General features: G+C 45.2%; 1 protein-coding gene across 5 annotated transcripts in view; it reads right to left on the bottom strand.

Annotated features, from left to right (window-relative positions):
* ZMYM5 (zinc finger MYM-type containing 5) overlaps positions 1-17,450 on the bottom strand; it is a 31,992-nt gene extending 14,542 nt beyond the window's left edge. For 2 of the 5 annotated variants that reach the window (XM_032260148.1, XM_032260152.1), the window contains exons 1-4: positions 17,272-17,450; positions 16,138-16,203; positions 7,267-7,765; positions 6,933-7,026 (exon numbers count right to left, since the gene is read on the bottom strand). In XM_032260148.1, coding sequence (XP_032116039.1) covers positions 6,933-7,026; positions 7,267-7,765; positions 16,138-16,203; positions 17,272-17,435 — 823 coding nt within the window. In that variant the 5' untranslated portion in view covers positions 17,436-17,450. The other 3 variants (XM_032260151.1, XM_032260149.1, XM_032260150.1) reach the window with 3 other exon arrangements.
* Between the last annotated feature and the right edge of the window lie 3,935 nt (positions 17,451-21,385).

Genomic DNA, 21,385 nt, shown 5'->3' with positions numbered 1-21,385 from the left:
AAAAAAAAAAAAAAAAAAAAAAAAAAAAAAGTCATTGTCCTGTATCATAAGCAAAATAATTTATATGAATAAATGTCAAACAAGTCATTCAGTACATTTAGTCTTTCTGTTAAAAAAAACTTTTTTTTTTTAAAGACGGGGTTTCACTGTGTTGGTCAGGCTGGTCTTGAACTCCCGATCTCAGGTGATCCACCTGCCTTGGCCTCCAAAGTGCTTGGATTACAGGCGTGAGCCACCAGGCCTGGCCTAAAAAAAATTTTTTTTTTTTTTTTGAGACGGAGTCTCGCTCTGTCATCTAGGCTGGAATGCGATCTCAGCTCACCCCAGCCTCTGCCTCCTAGGTTCAAGCGATTCTTCTACTTCAGCCAGGCATGGTGGTGTAGCTGAGATTACAGGCGTACACCACCATGCCTGGCTAATTTTTGAATTTTTAGTAGAGACGGGGTTTCACCATGTTGATCAGGCTGGTCTCGAACTCCAGACCTCAGGTGATCCACCCAGCTTGGCCTCCCAAAGTGATGGGGTTACAGGCGTGAGTCACCACGCCTAGCCTTCAGCTATATAATAGTATTTTAGTAGCAACAAAGTTTCACCATGTTGCCCAGGCTGGTCTTGAACTCCTGAGCTCAGGCAATCCTCCTGCCTTGAGCTTCCAAAATGCTAGGATCACAAGTGTGAGCCACCACATCCAGCCTGTTAAACTTTAAATCATGAGTATTTCACGTAAAGAGAAAATATCTGAAATGGCCAGGCACAGTAGTGCGGGCCTGTAGTCCCAGCTACTTGGGTGGCTGAAGTAGAAGGATTGGTTGAGCCCAGGAATTCAAGACCAGCCTGGGCAACATATGTCTCCACTCCTGGACCAAAAAAAAAAATCAAATATAGTTGTAAATTAATGAGATAAAGGGATGACAAGAATAAAAATAACTCCAGGAGTAATCAAAACCTCTTTCACCAAAACCTAAAATGCAATGCAATGTAATTAAAAAATAAATAAATAAAATAAAATAAACCTCTTTCAAACAACCTTGGTAATTCTCAATTATGCCTACAATTTGAGTGAAATGATTGTATAGTAGCTAACCACAGATTTTTTCTTTTTTTTTTTTTTGACACAGAGTCTTGTTCTATTGCCCAGGCTGGAGTGCAGTGGCTCAATCTCGGCTCACTGCAACCTCTGCCTCTTGGGTTCAGGCAATTCTCGTTCCTCAGCCTCCTGAGCAGCTGGGATTACAGGCATGCACCACCACACGCTAATTTTTGTATTTTTTTGTAGAGACAGGGTGTTGCCATGTTGGCCAGGCTAGTCTCAAACCCTGGCCTCAAGTGATCTACTTACCTCAGACTCCCAAAGTGCTGGGATTACAGGTGTGAGCCACCGTACCAGCCCAGAATGTTTTTGTATAGTGAAGTATCAGTCTCTATCATGATTCTGTATTGAAAAACACCTATTTACCCAAATGCACCATTAAATATACAATGTTAATTTACTCCAGAAGATGAAAAATGGTCTTAAAGACTAAAACATAAAATAAATATATAGCAAGGCATCTTAGTTATAAACCATGAAAGAGCTTTTATTTATATAAAATGGAATTCATGCTTATATAAACATGAGACTGGGTGGAGTGGCTCATGCCTGTAATTCCAGCACTTTGGGAGGCCGAGGCAGGTGCATCTCTTGAGGTCAGGAGTTTGAGACCAGTCTGGCCAATCTGGTGAAACCCCGCCTCTACCAAAAATACAAAACATCTGGGCACAGTGGTGTGCACCGGTAATCCCAGCTACACAGGAGGCTGAGGCAGGAGAACTGCTTGAACCTAGGAGGTGGAGGTTGCAGTGAGCCAAGATTGCACCACTGCACTCCAGCCTGGGCGACAGAGTGAGAGACTGCCTCAAAATAAAATAAAATAAGTTTGAATGATATCTAAAACAAGTAATAAATATATAAAACATAAGAAATGATTCTAAAACAAATAGTAAAAGACTAAAAGAAAAACAGGCATGGTACGGTGGCTCATGCCTATAATCCCAGCACTTGGGAGGCCAAAGCAGGTGGATGGCTTGAGCTCACAAGTTCAAGACCAGCCTGGGCAACATGGAGAAACCTTGTCTCCACAAAAAAATACAAGAATTAGCTGGGCACAGTGGCGCGTGCCTGTAATCCCAGCTACTAGAGAGGCTGAGGAGGAAGAATGGCTTCAATCGGAGAGGTGGAGGTTGCAGTGAGCCGAGATTGCGCCACTGCACTCCAGCCTGGATGACAGTCAGGTGAAACTCTGTTTAAAAAAAAAAAATTAGCTAGGTGTAGTAGCACACACAACTGTAGTCCTAGCTACTTGGGAGGCTGAGGTAGGAGGATGGCTTGAGCCCGTGTGGTTGAGATTGCAGTGAGCCGAGATTATGCCACTGAACTCCAGCCTGAGTGACAGAGCCAGACCTTGTTTCAAAAAATAAATAAATAAAAATAGACTAAAAAGGATGAGGTTCAGTGGACATTATTTCAAAATCTTTGACACCTTCATTTCTTTTAACACATCCTTCTATATAGAGATTGCAAGTTTTCTATGTTGTTTCAGGTTTAGCTATTAATAAGACATGTATAAAGTAATAAATGTGTGACAGACATTCATTTGAGAAAATTCGTTTAAAAATTTCAAATATATTTGTAAATGGTCAATGATATGCAAATTATGATGATACCACCTTTCAGTTTAACAAGCTTTAAAAAATATGCCTACTGTTTAGAAATGTTTACAGTATTAAAAAAACAACTTTTTTTTTTTTTTTAAGACAGAATTTAGTCTTGTTGCCCAGGCTGGAGTGCAGTGGTGTGATCTCGGCTCACTGCAATCTCTGCCTCCAGGGTTCAAGTGATTCTCTTGCTTCGGCCTCCCGAGTAGCTGGGATTAAAGGTGCCTGCCACCATGCCCGGCTAATTTTTTGTATTTTCAGTAGAGACGGGGTTTCATCATGTTGGTCAGGCTGGTCTCGAACTCCTGACTTCTGATGATCTACACACCTTGGCCTCCCAAAGTGCTGCGATTACAGGAGTGAGCCATCATGCCTGGCCAAAACAGAACTCTCATGCTGCAAGAAAAGTAACACAATTTGGTGGTAGGGAGAATTTTGTATTAACCATCACATGCTTTAAAAATATGTTGACATTTTGAATGCAAATCTACTTCTAGAAACTTTTCAAGAAAATAAGGGTGCCAAATTTAAGAGATGTTTATGAGAAACATTGTTTGTAATTGCAAACAGTGGAAACCACCCCAAATAACAAACTTTTTTTTTTTTTTGAGACAGAGTCTCGCTCTGCTACCCAGGCTGGAGTGCAGTGGCGTGATCTTGGCTCACTGCAACCTCTGCCTCCTGGGTTCAAGCGATTCTCCTGCCTCAGCCTCCGGAGCATCTGGGACTACGGGCTCATGCCACCACACTCAGCTAATTTCTGTAATTTTAGTAGACATGGGGTTTCACCATATCGGTCAGGCTGGTCTCAAACTCCTGACCTCAGGTTATCTACCCACCTCTGCCACTTTTATTTATTTGTTTGAGATGGAATTTCACTCTTGTTGCCCAGGCTGGAGTGCAGTGGCACAATCTGAGCTCACCACAACCTCTGCCTCCCAGATGCAAGCAATTCTCCCGCCTCAGTCTCCCGAGTAGCTGCGATTATAGGCGCATGCCACCACACCTGGCTAATTTTGTATTTTTGGTAGTGTTGTTCAGGTTGGTCTTGAACTCCCAACCTCAGGTGATCCACCTGCCTTGGCCTCCCAAAGTGCTGGAATTACAGGCATGAGCCACCACCCCGGCCTACTTTTAAATGATACATCAACATTAACAGAGATAGTTATATTATGGTTGGGTTCTCTACTAAATACAAAAAATTAGCCAGGCACATTGGTGCGCGCCTATAGTCCCAGCTACTCCGGAGGCTGAGGCAGGGGTATTGCTTGAACCCAGGAGGCAGAGATTGCAGTGAGCTGAGATCAAGCCACTATACTCCAGACTGGTGACAGAGCAAGAGTCTGTCTCAAAAAAAAAAAAGCAAAACAAAACAAAAAAACAGATAGTTATATTTAATATGATCTAATAATATAATGATATATTCATGCTTCCCTGAGGTCAAGAAAAAGACAAGGTTTTATAGTCTACTACTTGTATTCAGCATTGTATTAGAAAAAGAAACAAAAGGGAGTGTGTGAAGTCAAACTATTTCCATAGCAATACCAAGATTTATTGCTTTTTGCACTATGTGGCACTTGCACTAATGATGGAAATGCAAAATCACTCCCAATGGAACTAAACTGTACTAGCAGTTTTCACTAGCATTCATTTGTAAAAATAAATTCACTTATGGATATTATTCCAACACCAACTGGTATATATGGAATACAATTCTGCTGCTAATGTACTCAGATTTAGCATCAGACTCCACAGGTTTAAAGGCATGATTCTCAACAAGACTGCTATCACTTCAGATACCACCTGCACTTCTAATCAACTGGCCACAAATCTGGGAGGGTTCCCAAGGTTGGATAATTTGTTATAATGACTCATAGAACTCAGGAAAAGCTCTATACTTACATTTACAGTTTTTTTTTTGTTTTGTTTTTTTTTGTTTTTTTGAGGCGGAGTTTCACTCTTGTTACCCAGGCTGGAGTGCAATGGCGCGATCTCGGCTCACCGCAACCTCCGCCTCCTGGGTTCAGGCAATTCTCCTGCCTCAGCCTCCTGAGTAGCTGGGATTACAGGCAAGTGCCACCATGCCCAGCTAATTTTTTTGTATTTTTAGTAGAGACGGGGTTTCACCATGTTGACCAGGATGGTCTCGATCTCTTGACCTCGTGATCCACCCGCCTCGGCCTCCCAAAGTGCTGGGATTACAGGCTTGAGCCACCGCGCCCGGCCTACATTTACAGTTTTATGTTTGTTTGTTTTTTTAAACAAAGGATACAAATCAGGAACAGCTAAATGAACAGGCTCATAAGACAAGGTCTGGGAGGGTCCCAAACGCAGAAGTTCTGGGCCAGCTTTCAGTGGATGCAGTAGCATTACCGTCCTGGCATACTGATGTGTTCACCAAGAGGCTGCACTCAGCTTCAAAGTCTAGAGTGGTTTTACTTGGGTTTCATTACGTAGGCATGACTCATGCATATGACTGAACTCAGCTCCAGATCCCCACCCCTCCCAGACTTTGGGCTGGCTCAAAGACCCAAGTTTCTAATCCCATAGTTGGTCTTTCTGGTGTCTAGACCCCACTGTGAGTCATCTCATCTTAGTATAAATTCAGGTATGATCCAAGGGGCTTATGAATATAGCAAAGACACTTGGAAATTTCAAGGAATTAGAGTCTCTCTTCCAGGAACCAGGGACAAAAATCATCTTTACTACAGATGTCTTTGGTCAAACAGGAAACGTTATTAATAATTTCACGAAATTTTAGCCTTTGAAATCTTAATTTTCTGTATGACAAACTGGGTAGTATGCCTAAAGCATTTCTGTTTCATACCAAAGTACAAAGGTTATCTTACTGAAAAGCAGAAAAGTGCTTGCGCAGTTGCTGGACTATAAGCTGAACTAGCCATTTTTCATGGAATATCATTTTTTACTTGAAAGAATGACAAATTGTGACTATTAGGAGACATTTTCTTAAAAATAAATCAAGAGTCTATCACTTCAAGAAAACAGAGTATTTGTTGCTGATGAGAAAATTTGAGCTTTCAAGTGAAAATCAGAATTTTTGAAAACTTGATGCACATATTCCCAGGACCTCCTGAGGGATGTCACTGGTGGGAGGAAAAAAAAAAAAGAGAATTTTTGAAAACTTGTATAAAGTGTCAACATTTAGAAGGATCTGAATAATCCAGTAAACCAATATTTTCCAAATAACCAAGGCATAATGTTATTAAGTCATAATACAAAGGTTAAAAATCCATTCAAGGCCGGGTGCGGTGGCTCACGCCTTCCACCACTTTGGGAGGCCGAGGTGGGCGGTTCACAAGGCTAGGAGTTCAAGACCAGCCTGACCAATATGGTAAAACCCCATCTGGGCCGGGCGAGGTGGCTCACGGCTGTAATCCCAGCACTTTGGGAGGCCGAGGTGGGTGGATCACGAGGTCAGGAGATCGAGACCATCCTGGCCAACATGGTGAAACCCCGTCTCTAAACAAACAAACAAACAAACAAAAAGCCCCATCTGTACTAAAAATATAAAAATTAGCTGGGCGTGGTGGCATACGCTTATAGTCCCAGCTACTTGGGAGGCTGAGGCAAGAGAATCGTTTGAACCTGGGTGGCGGAGGTTGCAGTGAGCCAAGATCAGGCCACTGTACCCTAGCCTGGTCAACAGAGTGAGATTTCATCTTGAAAAAAAAAAATCTGTTCAAAATCAATAGATTTTAAACGAATAGACTAGACTGTACCAAATAGAGTCCCCTGTTTCTACCAAAGAAAAAAAATTAGCAGGTTATTATGGCATGCACTTGTCAAAGGCTGGGCGTGGTGGCTCACGCCTGTAATTCCAGCACTTTAAGAGGCCAACGCAGGTGGATCACCTGACGTCAGGACTTTGAGACTAGCCTGGCCAACATGGTAAAATCCTGTTTCTACTAAAAATACAAAAATTAGCTGTGTGTGGTTGGCAGGTACCTGTAATCACAGCTACTCAGGAGGCTCAGGTAGGAAAATCACTTGAACCCAGGAGGCAGATGTTGCAGTGAGCAGAGATCACACCATTGCACTCCAACCTGGGCAACAAGAGTGAAACTTGGTCTCAAAAAAAAAAAAAAAAGGAAAGAAAGTGAAGAGAAATAAAATATTTTATACATAGAATGTGAATAAAATAGATATGAGCACTAAAAAGAACACCCAAAGGTTTATTTACCTGAGGAAGAAAGAAAATAATGCCACTTACTGCTTACCAGGACTATGATGAGTTGCAAATTCTCCATTCTGAAATATGTCTCCTGCCACATTCATTCTACCAGGATTAAAAGGTCTTATTCCAGTCTTGGTCTGTGGAGTTAAAGATGGGGTGTATGTTTGTATATTAACACCAAATGTACTTGACTGAGGTCCTTTAGCGACATCTCCCAAGATGGTATTCTATAGTGATGTTTTATATGTAATCATTATGTTCATATCTTGCCCGGCATTCACAGAGCTTATACCTGTTTCTAAGGTTGTAACATTAGTAATAAGGTATTTCAGAGTCAATTCTGTAGTGATACCACAATTACCCATTCCTGCATTTACCTTATTTCTTGAAAGACTGGAAGTGGAGAAATCCAAATCTTTGGTTGTGTTTTTAGTTCTAGGAAGTCCCCATTCAATAAAACAGGAAGAATTTTTCTCCACTCCTCCATTTGTTTCCATGTCCTCTTCATCATCAATAACAATTGGCTCACTTATATTTCCTTTCTGAGATGCCAAATCTCTTGACGAAACAGAAATTACAGAATAATTTCCTTGTGGCTTTTCATGTTTTGATGACGTAAATCTAAAGTTTCTTTGATCAGCTATTGCTGGAGCAGAAACTGAAGGAGGTTGTATAGATTCAACAAATACAACGTCATCATCATCATCATCTTCCACTGGTGAGTTTCTAGATCTGCTGACTAAAGGACGAGCGGGATGACCAAATGAATCTCCTATGTCCATGAGAGTAGTTGCCATGGCTATATCTCCTAATAAAGCAGGAGTCTGTTCAGTCAATTCTAATCCTCCCACTGAACATTTATCCACGCCAATGAACCTGTAAAGAGACAGAAAAGAAAGAAAAATTCTAGTATGTTACGGTTTTTGCATTTTGCTACAATAAAATAGTACAAGTAATTGTTTTATTTATGTGATACCTGATATCCATTCTCTTTCTCCTCAACTGTTAACCAATGTTTACTTCAGAGTTTAATGGAAATTAATTATATAATCTTGGTAATCCTTTAAAAAATGTAATCAATTTATAGGACTCACTTTAGTCACTCTTTATAGTGAAAAAATCCCTGTCTTCCTTTGAATTAGAAAATAGTAACAAAATAATTATATTCAATACCAATAACTTAGGGTCCTAATATAATCACTTATATTCCATATGCGTTTATCTACTACAGTGTTTAGGATATGGCCCTATTTACCAAGGGACATTGTTTTTTTGTTTTTTCAAAATCTCTTCTTCCAAAATAACTATGTGATTATCTTTCTGCATCTTTTTTATCCTTGTACAGAAAGCAGTAAGTCCATTTATGCCAGATACTATGCTATGGGCTTTTTACAGAAAGTAAAATTCTCAAAACTGCATAATGGTAGGTATAATTTACTCTTCTATAGTTCGAGAAATTGAGGCCTAGTGAAGCTAACTAAATTGTTCCAGATAAGCCTTGGGGTAAGACTTAAACTCAGGGCTCTAACACTAGGCCTCAGATACTTTTTTTTTTTTTGAGACAGGGTCTCACTCTGTTGCCCAGGCTGGAGTGCAGTTGCATGATCCTGACTCACTGCAGCCTTAACCTCCTGGGTTCAAGCAATCCTCCCAAGTAGCTAGGACTACAGGCTCTTGCCATCACAACCCAGCTAATGTTTCATAAATTTTTTGGAGCAGGGGTCTTACTACATTGCTCAGGCTGGTCTCAAACTCCTGGCCTCAAGCAATCCTCCTGCTTCCCAAAGTACTGGGATTATAGGCACGAGCCATGGTACCTAGCCTAGCCCCAAATTCCTAACTTGTTAATACTCAACATTTTATATACTTACTATGCATTAAACTACAATGAAGGAAAGAATCTAGCAGAGAAACAATAGTTGAAAAATCTGGAAGTGAATAACTGATGGAACATGGACGGATCTTGAGCAGATGAGAGATAAGGACATGTACAGAGGTGGTAATGAAATTGATCATGTATAAGAATCACTTCTATCCCAACTGCAAGAAGGCAAATTAAGTATAATTGGAATGTACGTAAATATACAGAAACAATACATGGGACTATACATGCTGTTCTCAATTTTCAATTTTTTTTTCTTTTAGTGGAGGTGAGTGAGGTCTCACTGTGTTGCCCAGTGTGGTCTTGAACCCCTGAGCTCAAGTGATCCTCCACCTCAGCCTTTCAAAGTGCTGTGATTAAAGGAATGAGCCACCACGACAGTCCTGGCCTCAATTTTTTTTGTGTGTGTGTGACGGGGTCTTACTCTGTCACCCAGGAACAGTGGCACCATTTCAGCTCACTGCAACCTCCACCTCTCAGGCTTAAGTGATCCCTCGCCCTTAGCTTTCAATTAGCTATGTGGCAGCAGGCAAATTATGTCACCTCACTGAGTTTTAGTTTTCTAAACTATGAATGGGGATAATATATAGCTTTAAGGTTTTTAATGAGATGAGTAGACATCCAAATTCCTGGCATACTGTCTGGTCCATATCAGAGAGTGTAAAAAATATCAAATTATGGCCAGGCCCAGTGGCTCATGCCTATAATCCCAGCATTGTGGAAGGCCGAGGCAGGTAGATCACTTGAGGCCAGGGGTTTTAGACCAGCCTGGCCAACATGGCAAAACCCTAATATTTGCATTGTTGTAGAGAAGGCGTGGTGGCACGTGCCTGGAGTCCCAGGCACTCAGAAGACTGAGGCCAAGAGAATTGCTTGAACCCAGGAGGTGAAAGTTGCAGTGAGCCAAGATCATGCCACTGCACTCCAACCTGGGTGATACAATGAGACTGTCTCAAAAACAAACAAAAAATCCTTTCCAATAAAAGGTATTAAGGCAAATACTGTGCTGTATCACTACATCCTAGGATTTTAGCAACTGCCTAATTTTAAATATGTATCTAGTATTCTTGTGGTATCTTATTCACACACAAATTATAACACAAGCAAAATGCTTAAATGCAAACCATCTCTAGAGGATGGGTAATGACACTGTAAATTTAACAGGATATTTAATTAGGGGTAAAGATAAAGAGTTAACACTAAAACAAAGAAATGAATACATGCACTTTGACCTATTATATTTAGCTCTCTTCTTGTAGACTACTTTCAGAGACACTTCATAGTTGAGTACATAAGCACTCCTATTTAAAATCAGATATAAAGGTGTACCATGATTCTGAAGGTACTAACAAACGTAATGAGATCAGAAAAAGAAGAGTTAACTGAACTACCACCACAAGTAGCAAGAGAATTGTTGCAGGAACTAGGTACAAAATTACAATCTAAATTGGGCATGGTGGCTCACACCTATAATCCTAACATTCTGGGAGGCCAAGGCAGGAGGATCACTTGAGGCCAGGAATTCAAGACCAACTTGGGCAACAAAGTGAGAACTCATCTCTACAAAAAAACCAAAGGCCAGGTACGGTGGCTCATGCCTATAATCTCAGCATTTTGGGAAGTGAAGTGAGGTGGGAGGATAGCTTGAGCCCAGGAGTTCAAGAACAGCCTGGGCAAAGTAGAGAGACCCTTCTCTACAAAAAACTTAAAAATTAGCCGAGCATGGTGGCACATGCCTGCAGTTCCTGCTACTTGGGAGGCTGAGGTAGAAGGATGGCTTGAACCCAGGAGGTCAAAGCTGCAGTGAGCCATGATCATACCACTGTACTCCAGCCTGGGCAACAGAGCAAGACCCTGTCTCAAAAATTAATAAAAAATAAATAGAATAAAATAAAATACATTAGCTTGGCATGGTGGTACACACCTGTAGTCCCCAGCTACTTGGGAGGCTGAGGCAGGAGAATCACTTGAGTTCAGGAGTTCAAGGCTGCAGTGAGCTATGACCGCACCACAGCACTGAAGTCTGGGCAAAGAGTGAGACCCTGTCCCTGAAATAAAAATTAAAAAAAAAAAAAACTCTGCCTAGAAATCAGTAGCCTAGCAGGGATTAAGACAGCAAACTGGGCCAGGCGCAGTAGCTTATGCCTGTAATCCCAGTACTTTTGGAGGCCTAGGTGGGTGGATCACTTGAGTCCAGGAATTAGAGACCAGCCTGGGCAACATGGCAAAACCTTGTCTCTACAAAAAATATACAAAATTAGCCAGGCATAGTGGCACATGATTGTAGTTCCAGCTACTTGGGAAACTGAGGCAGGCTGATTGTTTGAGCCTAGGAGATAGAGGCTGCAGTGAGCCAAAATGGGCCACTGCCCTCCAGCCTGAGTGACAGAGTAAAGAGACCTTATCTCAAAAAAAAAAAAAAAAAAAAAAAAAAAAATGGCAGATTGATCACATTCCCTTCCAAAACTCCCCTAAACAGTACTACCACAAGGAAAGGAAGAACAAGAGAAGAAACAAAAGCAACATGATTTTTCATAAGCCAAAGAAGAGATGGATGAATGGTTAACTACCAACCTGAGATAGCCAGGGTCTACAACAGTGAAGAAAAGCCAAAAAAAAAATTCTGATTTATGCTGTAGGCTCAGGAATATATAGTACCAGATACCCCTGGAACAGGATGGACAGATGCTAAAAAAGGAGGTTGACAGATTTCTTCCCTCCCATCATGCTGATGGTGGTAGGCCTTTCCCCATCCTAGCATAGATTCTAAGCATTTTTTCTTTGACAAGATGGAACATAAAGATCTAAGTCTTGGGTTCACCAAGCACTGGGGAATGTTTCAACACCAAGAAATGTCCCCCTTCCTACTTGATTCCCAGAGAGCTGGCATCCAGACCTGTATTTTTCATGCAACAAACTTCTCTGGAAGCTTTCTCAGCAAGACCCTTCCCTGTGGAACTAAGAACCAGAAAAAAAGGAAAGTCCTAAAAATATTAACCCATGGGGTTCCCCATCAGTTGACCAAAAGATCATCCTATTATTAGGCTTCAAGTTGAAAGCCGCACTCTCACTCTTCCAATTTGCTTCTTAGTTCCCAATTCTTTTTTTTTTTTTGAGACGGAGTTTCGCTCTTCTTGCCCAGGGTGGAGAGCAATGGCGTGATCTCGGCTCACCACAACCTTCTCTTCCTGGTTTCAGGTGATTCTCTTACCTCAGCCTCCCAAGCAGCTGGGATTACAGGCATGCACCACCATGCCTGGCTAATTTTTTGTATTTTTAGTAGAGACAGGATTTCTCCATGGCGGTCAGGCTGGTCTCTAACTCCCGACCTCAGGTGATTCACCAGCCTTGGTCTCCTAAAGTGTCGGGGTTACAGGCGTAAGCCACCGTGCCCAGCCAGTTCCCAATTCTTTTTTTTTTTTTTGAGACGGAGTTTCACTCATGTTACCCAGGCTGGAGTGCAATGGCGCGATCTCGGCTCACCGCAACCTCCGCCTCCTGGGTTCAGGCAATTCTCCTGCCTAAGCCTCCTGAGTAGCTGGGATTACAGGCATGCGCCACCATGCCCAGCTAATTTTTTGTATTTTTAGTAGAGACGGGGTTTCACCATGTTGACCAGGATGGTCTCGATCTTTTGACCTCGTGATCCACCCGCCTCTGCCTCCCAAAGTGCTGGGATTACAGGCTTGAGCCACCGCGTCCGGCTCAGTTCCCAATTCTTAATCACGAATAAATCAGGCAAGAATTATGTAATAGATGTAACACCTACTATGTACCCATAAAAAATTTAAAATAAAACCTTCTTTTTAAAAGGAATCAAGCTATCCACCCACCTTGCACCTATAATCCCAACACTTTGGGAGGCTGGGGCGGGTGGATCACTTAGGTCAGGAGTTCAAAACCATCCTGGCAGGCGAAGGTTGCGGTGAGCCGAGATCGCACCATTGCACGCCAGCCTGGGTAACAAGAGCGAAACTCTGTCTCAAAAAAAAAAAAAAAAAAAAAAACCATCCTGGCCAACATGGTCAAATTCTATCTCTACTAAAAATACAAAGATTAGCTGAGCGTGGTGGCACACACCTGCAGTCCCAGCTATCAGGAGGCCGAGGCATGAGAATCACTTGAACGCAGGAGACAGAGGTTGCAGTGAGCCTAGATCACGTCACTGCATTCCAGCCTGGGTGACAGGGTAAGAATCTGTCTCAAAAAAAACCAAAATAAAATAAAATAAAGAATTATAGATGGAGTCTCGCTCTGTCGCCCAGGCTGGAGTGCAGTGGTTTGATCTTGGCTCACTACAACCTCTGCCTCCTGGGTTCAAGTGATTCTCCTGCCTCAGCCTCCCGAATAGCTGAGATGACAGTTGCCCGCCACCATGCCTGGCTAATTTTTGTATTTTTGGTAGAGATGGGATTTCACCATGCTGGCCAGGCTAGTCTTGAACTCCTGACCTCAGGTGATCCACCCCCTTGGACTCCCAAAGTGCTGGGATTACAGGCATGAGCCACCATGCCTAGCCATCACTTCTAATATAAAAAGAACTGCTAGAAATTAAAAGCTTAGTGGCAGAAATGAAAAATTTAGCAATAAGAGTTAAAAGATAAAGCTGAGAAAATATCAAGAAATAAAGAAAAATGAAGAGGATAAGAATTATGTCTCTCAGGTGGAGGAGGACAATTATATCTCCCCACTAACTATATGCGTGTGTGTTCCAAACATTATAGACCAGGCTTTTTTGTTTTCTTAAGACAGGGTCTGGCTCTGTTGCCCAGGGTGGTATGCTATGGAACAAACACAGTTCGCTGCAAGACTCCATCTCCTGAGCTCAAATATCCTCCTAACTTGGCCTCTCAGAGTGCTGGGATTATATGACTGAGTCACAGCGCCCAGGTCACTTTACACATTTTTTTGAGACAGTCTCCATCTGTTGCTCAGAGTGGAGTATGTGGTGTGATCACTGCTCACTGCAGCCTCAACGTCCTGGACTCAAGAGATCCTCCTATGTCAGCTTCCTAAGTAGCTGGGACTACAGGTATGTGGCACCATGCTCAGCTAATTTTTGTATTTGTTGTGGAGACAGAGTTTTGCCATGTTGTCCACACTGGAACTCCTGGGCTCAAGCTACCCACCCACCTCAGCCTCCCAAAGTGGTTGGATGACAGGCATGAACCACTGTGCCCAGCCACTTTACCTATCTACCACATCCTGACACAGTCCTAAGTTTAACTAATTAAAGGGGTGTGCTGCGAAATGTAAGAAAATAAGAGCAAATAAGTTAGCAGAAAGCAACAAGGGTAAAAGGAAGGCAGGAATACTACTATGGGAGATAAAGAAATGTTTGTTTTTCTTGTTTGTTTGGGTTTTTGAGACGTAGTCTTGCTCTGTGGCTCAGGCTAGGGTGCAGAGGTGCCATCTCCGCACTCACGGCAACCTCCACCTCCCGGCAACCTCCGCCTCCCGGATTCAAGTGATTCTCCTGCCTCTGCCTCTGTAGTAGCTGGGATTACAGGTGCTCGCCACCACACCCAGCTAATTTTTGTATTTTTAGTGGAGATGATGTTTCACCATGTTGGTCAGGCTGGTCTCAAATTCCTGACCTCAGATGAGCCGCCTACCTTGGTTTCCCAAAGTGCTAGGATACAGGCATGAGCCACTGTGCCCAGTCACAAGTTTGTTTTTGATGAGCAATGGAAAACTGTTTGATCAAGGTTGAAAGGACAAAATTGGCAAGAACTGAATCCTAGATAATAAAAGTAGAAGTAGGATGGGCACAGTGGCTCACGCCTGCAATCCCAGCACTTTGGGAGGCAGGTGGATCACCTGAGGTCAGGAGTTCCAGACCAGCCTGGCCAATATGGTGAAACGCTGTTTCTACCAAAAATACAAAAGTTAGTCAGGTGTGGTGGTGCATGTCTGTAATCCCAGCTACCTGGGAGGCTGAGGCAGGAGAATCACTTGAACGCAGGAGGCAGAGGTTGCAGTGAGCTGAGACCTCGTCACTGTACTCCAGCCTGGGTGACAGAGAGAGACTCCATCTCAAAAAAAAATAAAAAAAATTAAAAAAAAAAAAGACAAATGTAGAAGTAGAACTTGTTAAAAAAGAAAATCATTCTGTCACTCCTAATGAAATTATTGATTCACAAAAGCATTGGTGTTAAAACCATTACGTTAATAGCTGACAGAGAAAGGGTATTTGTACTGTACCAAAATGAACACATAGATCACTGTCTAGTAGCAAAAAACCCTGAAGACAAAAACCAACAGAGAGAGATCAGGCCACTCAGATTCAGTGGTCAACCTTAGGAATAGTGTGACAACTTGTTTATGTTATCTCCTCATGTGATGCTCACTGGAGGACTGACAGGATACATAAATAACAGTCTTCCTCAAATATAAGGCAAACACCAATGTCAAAACAACAGATTATTCTTTTTTTTTTGAGACAGAGTTTCACTCTTGTTACCCAGGCTGGAGTGCAATGGCGCGATCTCGGCTCACCACAACCTCCGCCTCCTGGGTTCAGGCAATTCTCCTGCCTCAGCCTCCTGAGTAGCTGGGATTACAGGCACGCGCCACCATGCTCAGCTAATTTTTTGCAGTTTTAGTAGAGACGGGGTTTCACCATGCTGACCAGGATGGTCTCGATCTCTTGACCTCGTGATCCACCCGCCTCGGCCTCCCAAAGTGCTGGGATTACAGGTGTGAGCCACCGCGCCCGGCAACAACAGATTATTCTGTAGTTTCTTTTTAATCCAACTGTAAGAAAGTTTTTCCAATCTATCGGAAAAGAAAAAATTGTTAAATGCAAGGCACTTAAAAGAAAGCTAACTGGCCAGATGCAGTGGCTCACGCCTATAATTCGAGCACTTTAGGAGGCCGAGGTGGGTGGATCACCTGAAGTCAGGAGTTTCAGACCAGCCTGACCAATATGATGAAACCCCAACTCTACTAAAAATACAAAAATTAGCCGGCATGGTGGCGTGCACCTATAATCCCAGCTAGTCGGGAGGCTGAGAGGCAAATCGCTTAAACTCGGGAGGTGGAGGTTTCAGTGAGCTGAGATCGTGCCACTGCACTCCAGCCTGGGTATAAGAGTGAAACTCCGTCTAAAAAAAAAAAAAAAAAAAGAGAGAGAACTAACTTTAAATCTTGTTTTGGAACTTGAGAGAGTTCCCGTGGTAGAAATGCCAGCACTCCCCATGCCTTCCCAAGGACTACCATGGCCTGGCTCTGGGGATAGGGCCACCCAAGCAATTAGCTTGAAGGCCAGGGCCTTCAAGATAACACAAACTCAAATCCCTCAGGAAGAACACCCTACTATTGTACTAATTATATTAGACAACCAAGCAGGGTAAAAAAGACTCACAATGGAGATTTCCTTCTTAATTTCTGCCAAAGCTTCCCGACATTGGCTTGAAGGTGATTCTTGATCCTAGAATGAGAAATGAAAAACAATTTCGGGACAAGCAACCTGGATGCATAACCAACCCAACACCGGGAGGTGGCAATGGGGTAAGAATCCAAGGAGTTCTTGGGCCCTACTACCCTCCCCAACCCTAATGATGCCGAGAAACCAAGTTGAAAAAAAGAACTATAGGAACCGCAAGGAGGAGACAAAGCTAAAAGTGCTTCGTCCAACTGTAGTACTAGGGATAGAGTGGGTTCGGGAATCCGAGCCTGGTCCCGGGAGCGGAGTGGGAAGGGAAAACGTTGCCTTGACGCCAGCAAGGGGTTTGTATTCCCTCCTAAATGTGCCCACCCAGTGTCATCTCTGTCACTCCAAGTACTATTTCAGAGGTAACGGGAGGCGGGCGTCACGGCTGGGCCCACAGCGGCCTCAAGAAGTTGCCCTGGGGCCCCTGCAGTCAACGACAGGCCCCAGATCCGCCATTAAAGTCGCCCAGATAAGAAGCAGAGAGTAAAAGCCGCGCAGCGCGAGGGAAAAGAAGAGCGGGAGGGGACTCGGCAGGGCAGTGGCAGCAGCCCTTGCCCTGAAAAACTTAAGGACCTCGGCTCCGGCGGGCTGGGTGGCAGCGCGGCCCAGAAAGCAGAGACCCGGCCGGCGCGCCCCTCCCCCGCCCCCCGCCGGACAGAAAGGAAAATGCCCCGCGACCTCCCCCGGCGGCCGGGACCCCCGCCCCGCCCGCCCCGCCGCCCCGCCGCCCCGCCGCCCCGCCGGCCCCGCGACCCCCACCGCCGGCGGCCGCTTCACCCAGCTCTCCCGGCCTCGCCCACACTCTCCTAGCCCCTCGGGCCGCACGCAAAGGCGCCTGTGACAGGAGCCCAGCCCGGAGCTGTCCCCGAGGCCCCGACGCAGCAGCGGCGACAGCAGCCGCTCCGCGGGGTATTAATCCCGGGTCGGTGGGAGGCTCTGGAGGCTGCCCTCACCCATCTCCGCCTCCCTAGTCTCCTCCGCCTCCTCCTCCCGAGGCTGCGCTGCTCCCAGCCACCCCCACTCTCGGCGGCCCTGGACTGGAAAGACAGCGGGAATAAGCCTCACCCGGTTCTGGCTGCGGCCCCGCAGAACGAACCTCCCCTCCCCCTGGCCCACCCCGCTTCGGCGACACGCACAACTCGGCTCGGTCCAGTCCCGGCTATAAAGCCGGTGAGGAGGAGGAGGCGGAGGACACAGCTGTGATGCCCGGCCCGGGGAGGCCCAGCCATCTGCGCGCTCGTTGGCTGGCAGAGGAGGTGGGCCTGGGAGCTCAGGGCACGCCCATTGGCTCCGACGGCCGTCCTTCAGGAGATTCCTCCCCCTTCTCGGTGGGGTGGTCCGAAGGGCTGTCCGTCAGGCGCGGGCCACACCCCCGGCACTACAGTTCCACTCCCCGCTCCACTGGCCTTGGATTCCCCGCTGGGTCCCCTCCCTGCGAGTCCCCCGTGTCCCCCGCGCCCACCCGCCGGGTCCTGGAGTTAGGATCCCGAAATTCGCTGCCCGCTGGACCGGAAGCGCCTCGGCTTCTCGGGGCCCGGGGTTCTCCCGGGCCTAGACAGCACGGGAGACTCCGGCGGAGCCTCTTGCCCTGGCCCGAGTTCCAGGCGCCCAGGTCGCGGCTGCGGCTCCCAACGCCTCTGCCCGAGGAGAGCCGCGGCCTCGATGCCCCCAGTGCCCTCTTTGTCCAATTCCTTGAAGGCCCCCGAGAGGGGCGAGGCCGGGGAGGCGCTGGAGTGGGGCCGAGTGGGCTTTCGGGGCCGCGGGCGAAGTGGAACCCAGAGCGCGCTGGGGGCAGTGGAGGCCCTTCCACTCTCGCCGCGCCCCGTGGGGAATAGTCCCCCACCTCCCGCCATGGCTGCAGCAGGAGGAGACGACGTCCTCCATTTTGTCGGAACGGCTGTGGGAACTTGGGACCCCTTCAAAACCAAGCCCCGTGGGGCCGGGAAACTTGTCCCCGGGAAGCCCCGACTGGGCTCTGCCATTCGGCCAAGGGAACAGCCCCGGCTGCCGGCGTCTGCGTCCGCGGGGCCGTAGGGGACGGGCGCGACGGTGGAGAGACCCAGACAACGGTCTCCGCCTCCATCAACCAAGATGGAGGGAGCTGCGGGCTCCCCTGGAGCTGGGCTCCCGCGGGTTGGAGGGGCCGGGGCCCGCCCTGGGGCGTCCCTGGGCGCCGCAGTTCTGCGCTCCGCAGCCACGGGCGCTGGTCCTGCCTAGGCCTCTCCACCGCCTGCCACCGTCTCCTGGTCCTCAACGGTTGATGGAGGCTCCTTCCACAGCCTGCTCCATCGTAGGGCACACCCGCTGCGGCCCCCGGGGGGAGCGGAGTCATGGACAGACGGCGCCGGGCGCCCGGGGAGGGCGGGTCCCGCAGGCCTCCTGGGCCTTCTCCACGAGGTGTCTTCTCTTTTGTTCCCCGTCTACACCTACGCCTTTGGCAGAAGTCATGGTGCAGAACAGTTTCCAAGCCTCCATGTAAGGATGCAAGCAATGTCGCTTACGTCTCGCCCTGGCGGTCCTTAGTGGGATTACAACTGAGGATGTTGGTTGAAGTTGGTGAAATACCTGGCCATATGTCTGGAAATACAGTTAATGTGATTTTTAAAAAACACATCGAGCCCCTTTTTACTTCTGTTGTATGGTAAAGGCAAAGATTTACTCAATGAAAATCAGACATTAACCATCTAACGCAGGGGTGGCCACTCTTTTGGCTTCTGCGGGCCACATTGGAAGAGTTGTCTTGGGCCACACATAAAATACACTGACACTAATGAGAGCTAGTGAGCTAAAACACACAAAAAACCAAAATGCCAATAATAGTAATGTTTTAAGAAAATTTACGAATTTGTGTTGGGTTGCATTCAAAGCCGTTCTGGGCTGCATGCAGCCCAAGGGCTGTGGGTTGGATGAGCTTGATCTAAGACGAAAGCATGTTCATGGATTGATGAGAGTGCTGTGTAAGCCTTTGCATGTTACTTAGTGGTGTATTTCATGGACATGCCAAACATCACATTTTTAAGGCCCTTAATTAGTGTTGGAAATAAATGAATTACACGTAATGTTATCATGTTAATGACTGCTGTAAATTGCAAGCATCTTTTTTCTTTAAAAGGTGGTTGAGTTCAAAGCCAGTGGTACACTGAGTTCGTGGAGAAGGGCTCTGTAGAGAAAATTCAGAGCCCTCACAAAAACTTTAAATGGTAAGCTCATTAGCTACGTGTCATCTATTTTATAAATCTGTATCTTTTTCACAATTTTTTGTCATTGATACTGTTCAAAGGTTAAATTGGGTAGTTTCTTTTTCCTGATAATGGCAAGAATAACAGGTTCAAGTGCCAATGAAAACGCTCACCTCAGTATGCTGCGATGATTTCGAAGGGTGTTGAACAGTTAGAAAAAAAAGTCTTCATTGTTCAACAAGATAATGTTATTTATTGTAAATCTTGATAATTCAGGACTCCTGGCTAATGTAAAGTCACAACATTATGAACAAGACTATGCACAGGGGCCAGATGACCTGACATTGAATCATAACTTTATCACTCAGTAGCTGTGTGATCATATTAATAGACGAGTTAATGGCCGGGCGCAGTAACTCAAGCTTGTAATCCCAGCATTTTGGGATGTCAGGCGGGCAGATCACCTGAGATCAGGAGTTTGAGACCAACCTGGCCAACATGAAGAAACCCCTTCTCTACTGAAAATAGAAAAATTAGCTGGGCATGGTGGCATGCGCCTGTAATCTCAGCTACCCAGGAGGCTGAGTCAAGAGAATCGCTAGATCCCAGAGGCAGAGGCTGCAGTGAGCCGAGATTGTACCACTGCACTCTAGCCTAGGCCACAAAGCAAGACTCCGTCTCAAAAAAAAAAAAGACAAGTTACTTAGCTTCACTTTTATAATTTTAAAAATGTAACAGAAAGACCTAAGAAGACTTTTTTTGTGTGTGTGTGTGAATTAAACAAATTGGCTGGGCACAATGACTCACGCCTGTAATCCCAGCTACTTGGGAGGCTGAAGCAGGAGAATCACTTGAACCCAGGAGGTGGAGGTTGCAGTGAGCAGAGACCACACAAAGAGGTGGAGGGTGCAGTGAGCCGAGACCGCACCTCTGCGCTCCAGCCTGGGCGACAGAACAAGACTCTTATCTAAAAAAAAAAAAAACCCTACACATGTGACACTTAGAATTGTACCTGACACATTAATAAAAGCTTGTACATTTTACCTGTCATTGTTATTTCCCAATTAGCACAGTGCAGTAGTACATTAAGAAAAAAATTATTCCAGCTTGGGTAACATAATGGGACCTAGTCTCTAGAAAAAATTTTAAAAATTAGCTAAAAGTGGTGCATGCCTGTATTCCCAACTACTCAGGAGACTGAGGTGGGAGGATCACTTGAGCCCAGGAGGTCAAGGCTGCAGTGAACCATGATTGTGCCACTGCACACCAGCATCTGGGTGCAAAGTGAGACCCTGTCTCAAAAACAAAGAAATTGTTTATAATACTTTAATGAAACAAAAGTATCTTTAATGTAACATCAGCACTTTCTTACTATTGTAATTAAAAAAGAAAATATTGCTGGGTACACTGGCTCACACCTGTAATCCCAGCACTTTGGGAGCCCGAGGCGGGAATATCATGAGGGCAGGAGATGAAGACCATCCTGGCAAACATGGTGAAACCCTGTTTCTACTAAAAATACAAAAATTAGCCAGGCGTGGCAGTGCACGCCTTTAGTCCCAGCTATTCAGGAGGCTGAGGCAGGAGAATCACTTTAACCTGGGAGGTTGAGGTTGCAGTGAGCTGAGATCTCACTCCAGCCTGGACAACAAACAGTGAAACTCCATCTTTAAAAAAAAAAAAAAGAGAAAGAAAGAAAGAAAAGAAAATATTTAATTATTGGAGTTAATATGTAAAATAAACCTTGGAGGAAATGTAATTGGAACCAAAGTTTGTTTATCCTTTGAAAGTGTGTTAGTATGATAGTCTTAAATCGTCATCCAAGTAATTCATAGGGATATTAGAAGCATAGATCAAAAACAATTGGGGTGGGGAAGAGAGAGAAAAGAGACTGAGGGAATTAATGCTTATCTTGGACAAACCAGTGAAAAGGTATTTTAAGCAATAAAATAATTATGAAAATTTATCAGAAGAGAAGGAACAGAATCTAAGATTTAAAA

Source organism: Sapajus apella, unplaced genomic scaffold, assembly GCF_009761245.1.
Source record: "Sapajus apella isolate SASKATOON/1434 unplaced genomic scaffold, GSC_monkey_1.0 scaffold114, whole genome shotgun sequence".
Lineage (NCBI taxonomy): Eukaryota > Metazoa > Chordata > Mammalia > Primates > Cebidae > Sapajus > Sapajus apella.
Note: the sequence above shows the minus strand (reverse complement) of the source record. Positions and strands in the feature narration are given on the sequence as shown.